Source organism: Octodon degus, unplaced genomic scaffold (assembly GCF_000260255.1).
Source record: "Octodon degus isolate 3935 unplaced genomic scaffold, OctDeg1.0 scaffold00287, whole genome shotgun sequence".
In the NCBI taxonomy this organism is placed as follows: domain Eukaryota; kingdom Metazoa; phylum Chordata; class Mammalia; order Rodentia; family Octodontidae; genus Octodon; species Octodon degus.
The window spans coordinates 346930-351843 of NW_004524863.1; the positions used below are offsets into that span (position 1 = coordinate 346930).

At 41.6% G+C, this 4914-nt stretch overlaps 1 protein-coding gene and 1 non-coding gene across 2 annotated transcripts in view; both read left to right on the plus strand.

Annotated features, from left to right (window-relative positions):
* The window catches only part of Atp5f1b (ATP synthase F1 subunit beta), an 8520-nt gene that overhangs the window by 1278 nt on the left and 2328 nt on the right, over positions 1 to 4914 (plus strand). Inside the window, exons 2-6 of the mRNA XM_023707364.1 lie at positions 1371 to 1492; positions 1745 to 1929; positions 3040 to 3198; positions 3309 to 3431; positions 4756 to 4912. Coding sequence (XP_023563132.1) covers positions 1371 to 1492; positions 1745 to 1929; positions 3040 to 3198; positions 3309 to 3431; positions 4756 to 4912 — 746 coding nt within the window. The remainder of the gene's footprint in view (positions 1 to 1370; positions 1493 to 1744; positions 1930 to 3039; positions 3199 to 3308; positions 3432 to 4755; positions 4913 to 4914) is intronic.
* LOC111814293 lies at positions 1587 to 1657 on the plus strand. Its single transcript, XR_002819317.1, has one exon. It is a non-coding gene; the product is annotated as a small nucleolar RNA SNORD59 (small nucleolar RNA).

The window sequence follows — 4914 nt, forward strand, 5'->3', positions numbered from 1 at the left end:
TTTTTTTTGGTGGTCCTGGGGATTTACCTGGGTTTTCACAAACACACAGGCAAGTCCTCTATATCAATGAGCTACATCCTAGTCCCTTAAAAACTAATTTTTTTTTTTTCTCGGAATGCCTTCAGGCAGGTTTGACTTGAGTTGTGGGTATTGAACCACAGCCGCCTGAGCCTGACTGCTTTGTTGAAGCAGCCACTTAAAGAACTGAGCTAAGGGGCAGACCCCTAAAAACTTTAAGACAGGAATTCACCAAGGTTTTCCAGGCTGGGTTTGAACTTGCCATCCTCCTGCCCTAGCCTCCTGAGTAGCTACCATCACAGGCGTGTACTGCTGTGCCTGGTAGGAACTACTTTTTCTTGCAGTTAGACATACCACGGTGATAACTTATCAACAGTTTTCCTATATGTTATTTATAACATGCTAGTTTCAGTTTTTGAAATCACACAGTGCATTTTTTTCCTGAAGAAATGAAGAATGCAGAAGTTCCCAGGGTGGGTGTTTTTTGTTTTTTGGATATGTTCTTTTGTTTTGCTTTGGTTTTTTAATTTTGGTTTTTTAATTTTGTGTTTTGAGACTTTGTCTATGGGACAAAGTCTCACTGTAAGTTAGACTGCCCTTGAATTCATAGTGATATTTTTGCCATGTACTCCTGAGTGTGCAACCATGCCCAGTCCAAAGGTTCTCTTTTGTTGTCTTTTTATTTTGAGACAGAATTTCACTGTGCAGTCAGTCAGTCCAGGCTGGCCTTGTATTTACTTTGTATCTTCTGCTTCAGCCTCCCAAGTGCTAGAGTTACAGGTGTGTACCACCAAGCCTGACCAGCCCAGAGGTTCTAATTGTTGAAAACCTGGTACTTTTTTTTTTTTTTTTTTTGGTACCATGTATCAAACACAAAAATCTGGTTCTTTTTAGGATCCCAGTTGATTATTTTCAAAGACTTAGATTTATGGCTTAGGTTAAAGATTCTCTAAAACTTTCATTCCCTTCCTCCATTAGTATGTTAAAGAATGTTGTTTGGTTAGGAATTGATAAAAGAAAAAACATAGGATTTTGTTTGTTTGTTTGTTTGTTTGTTTGTTTGTTTTTTTGCGGAACCGGGGATTGAACTCAGGCCCTTGCGCTTGCCAGGGAAACGTTTATTCCACTGAGCCATTTCCCCGGCCCCCAAAATAGGCTTTTTAAAGCTGTAAGGGAGTAGTATTGGTTCCTGAGATAATGAAGTCTGTTGGGGAAAGTTAAGATAGATGCTAAAATATACACTGGATTCTCAGTATTGATCCTAAGAATTGATAAGGATCTTTAAGACTGTTTAGAAAGATTTGCTTTCAATAAGATAAGTAGGTACTGATTGCCTTTTCTCTCCCTTACAGATTTGCTCCTATTCATGCTGAGGATCCTGAGTTCATAGAGATGAGGGTTGAGCAGGAAATTCTGGTGACTGGGATCAAGGTTGTGGATCTGCTAGCTCCCTATGCCAAAGGTGGCAAAATTGGTATGTTGGTGTTGGGTACATACTTCCAAATGTAATATGGGAGAGAGGAAAAAAAAAAACAAAACAGGATGTAGGTGGGTGTTGAGTATCTGTCCCTCATTGATGAACAGTTTCTGACTTTCGTTCTTCTGAGTTTGCTGAAGCCAGATGCTCTTCCTGAGAAGGGAAAAGATGGAAAGAAGCAATAGTGTGTTGAAGTGTGTTTTTAATATGAGAATGTAGCATTCCTCAATATTTGTTGATCTTTCCTAGGGCTGTTTGGTGGTGCTGGAGTTGGCAAGACCGTGTTGATCATGGAGTTAATCAACAATGTTGCCAAAGCCCATGGTGGTTACTCCGTGTTTGCTGGTGTCGGTGAGAGGACCCGAGAAGGCAATGATTTATATCATGAAATGATTGAATCTGGTGTAATCAATTTAAAAGATGCTACCTCAAAGGTAATGAACCACTGAGCTGACTGATTTTCACAAAATAGTTATGCTAGAAAACTACTGACAGTTGAAACTGTTCTGTATCTTCATTTGAGTCTCCTAGGCTAGGGCCTACAAAGAAATTACTGTTAGTATTTTTCTCTTAACTTTCTTTAATACACATTGTCTTTCCTCTTAGAGAAGTTTTAGATTTTTTATGCTATTCTGAGGATTGAACACAGGTCTTTGCATTACTAGGCCAGCAGTCTACCACTGAGCTATTATTACCTTAGCCTTGGTGGGTGGGTAGGTCGTCCTGTCGCTTGAAAGCTAACTTGGAGGATTGCTGGTGCTTGATGTTTCTCAGATACCAATGTCTCAGATAGCCATTTTGTCTCTTTCACTTCCACATGTATTTGTTTCCATCCTACTTCAGTGGGGGCCTGCCAGTTAGCTTAGTTGTCAAGATACTGAGGTTCGAACCCCACCTCCACCTGTCTTACTAGACCCACCCTTAAGGCAGGCTGAGCCAGCCCAAAAAAAAATCCTCATCCTACTTCAGGAATTTTGTCTTACTGATGTAAGAAATTGTAGGGGATCGGGGAGATAGCTCAATAAGGGCCTGAGTTCAATCACTGGTTCAACAACAACAAAAAGATATTGTATATTCTGTTTTTTGGTGTTTTTTTTTGTTTTGTTCATTTGGGTTTTTTTTTGCAGAACGGGGGATTAAACTCAGGCCTTTGTGCTTACAAGGCAAGCACTTTTAGTAGGTTTTTGTTGGGAGGTATATTGCTGGAAATTTGAGTTCAGGGCCTTATACATGCTAGGTACATGCTCTCGCACTGAGAGAGCATATACTCCCAACCCTGCATTTTTTTTTTTTATTTTTGTTGTTTGGTTTGGTTTTTTTTTGTTTTTGTTTTTGTTTTTTGTGGCAGAACCGGGGATTGAATGAACTCAGGCCCTTGTGCTTGCCAGGAAAGTGCTTATTCCACTGAGCCATCTCCCGGGCCCCAAGCCTGTATGTTATAAACAGAAACGTGGGTAACTGCTGAGAACGAGAACTTGTGGTGGTTTTTTTCTAATTGTGGATCTAGGGTATGTGGCTTTTCTGATAAGGTCTGATTATTACAGGTAGCATTGGTATATGGTCAAATGAATGAACCACCTGGTGCCCGTGCCCGGGTAGCCCTGACTGGGCTGACTGTGGCCGAATATTTTAGAGACCAAGAAGGTCAAGATGTACTGCTGTTTATCGATAACATCTTTCGCTTCACCCAGGCTGGCTCAGAGGTAAGGGAAATCTTTAGAGGACCTGATTAATCAGATCTTTTCGTGGAATTATGCAAAAAGTAGGCCAGAGATGTAGACACTTAGATCTTCGTTCATACTTTTTCTTGTAGGTGTCTGCCTTACTGGGCAGAATTCCTTCTGCTGTAGGCTATCAGCCAACCCTAGCAACTGACATGGGTACTATGCAAGAAAGAATCACCACCACCAAGAAAGGATCTATCACCTCTGTACAAGTAAGGAAAACAAATCGAACGTTTAAATTACATTAAAAGCCATATATAGAAACATAAAACCTCATTACTTACATCTCAGGGCTTTTGTAGGGTTTGTGTGTGGGTCATTTAAAGTAATTGAGCCAGACCTGGTGGCACACCAATAATCAGCACTTGGGGGAGGCTAAGGCTAGAGGATCCTGTGAGTTCAGAGCCAGCCTAAACTATGTAGCACGACTGTCTTCTGTGGAGGTATAGGAAAGTATAATAATTGATTAAATATTTGCTGTGATACTGGGGATTGAATTTATGTCTTGCTATGTTCCCACCCCACTCCCTTTTTTTGGAGATAAGAGTCTGGTTAAGTTAGCTAGGCTAGCTGAGTGTGGTGGTTCATACCTGTAATCCCAGCCCTTGGGAGACTGAGGCAGTAGGATCATTGCAAGTTCACCACCAGCCTGGGCTACAAAGTGCGCTTTAGGCCAGCCTGAACTACATGTTGAATTGAAACTCTTGTTTCAAAAAGACCTAGCAAAAAGTTAGCCAGGCTGACCTTGAATCTGTGATCCTCCTGCCTCAGCTTCTGAAGTACCTGTGGTTGCAGGCATGTTCTACCATGCCTGGCTCGTTCTTGTTTCTAACTCTAAAAGTTAATGGCGTAGTTACAGTAATTACCATAGTTAAAAGTGTAGAATGAAGGAAGAACAGAAAGAATGGCAATGAGAATTCTTCTGTCATGACTTAGAAGGCTCACGTAGCTCATTTGACAAGGATTAGGATAGTAAGAAGCTCTTTGGAGACCCTTTGAGATACGGAGTCAATTGCCCAGGTGAAGCTCAAACTTGTGACTTCTGCCTTAGCTTCCCAGAGTACTGGGATTATAGGTGTGTATCACTGTACTGTACCCAGCTTTAAGTTGTTTTTTTCTTGAGACAGGGTTTTACTATGTTGTTCAGGCTGGCCCAAACTCATAGTGATCCTATTGTCTCAGCCTTTGAGTGCTAGGATTACAGGTGTGTGTCACCACACTTGCGAAGATGAAGTTTTTTTTTGTTTTTTTTTTTTTAATTTTTTATTTATTTATTTCATTTGTGTGTGTGGCCAGCTCAGCCCACCAGGGGGCGGGGCTGGCTGGCATGTGGTGCTGGAGGATTGAACCGCGGTCCCTGTGCTTTGCTAAGCTTGTTCTAAATAGGTGCTTTAGACCACTGAGCCATCTCACCAGCCCCCGCGAAGATGAAGTTTTAATGCTCAGAAGGCAAAGTAAGATGAAAAAGGACAGAGAATGGCTTCAATAGAATACTTTGATTTTTGCTGCATTTCATGGTTTCTTGACTCACTTTAGGCTATCTACGTCCCTGCTGATGACTTGACTGACCCTGCCCCAGCTACTACTTTTGCCCATTTGGATGCTACTACCGTGCTGTCTCGTGCTATTGCTGAGCTGGGTATCTATCCAGCTGTGGATCCTCTGGACTCCACCTCTCGCATCATGGATCCTAAC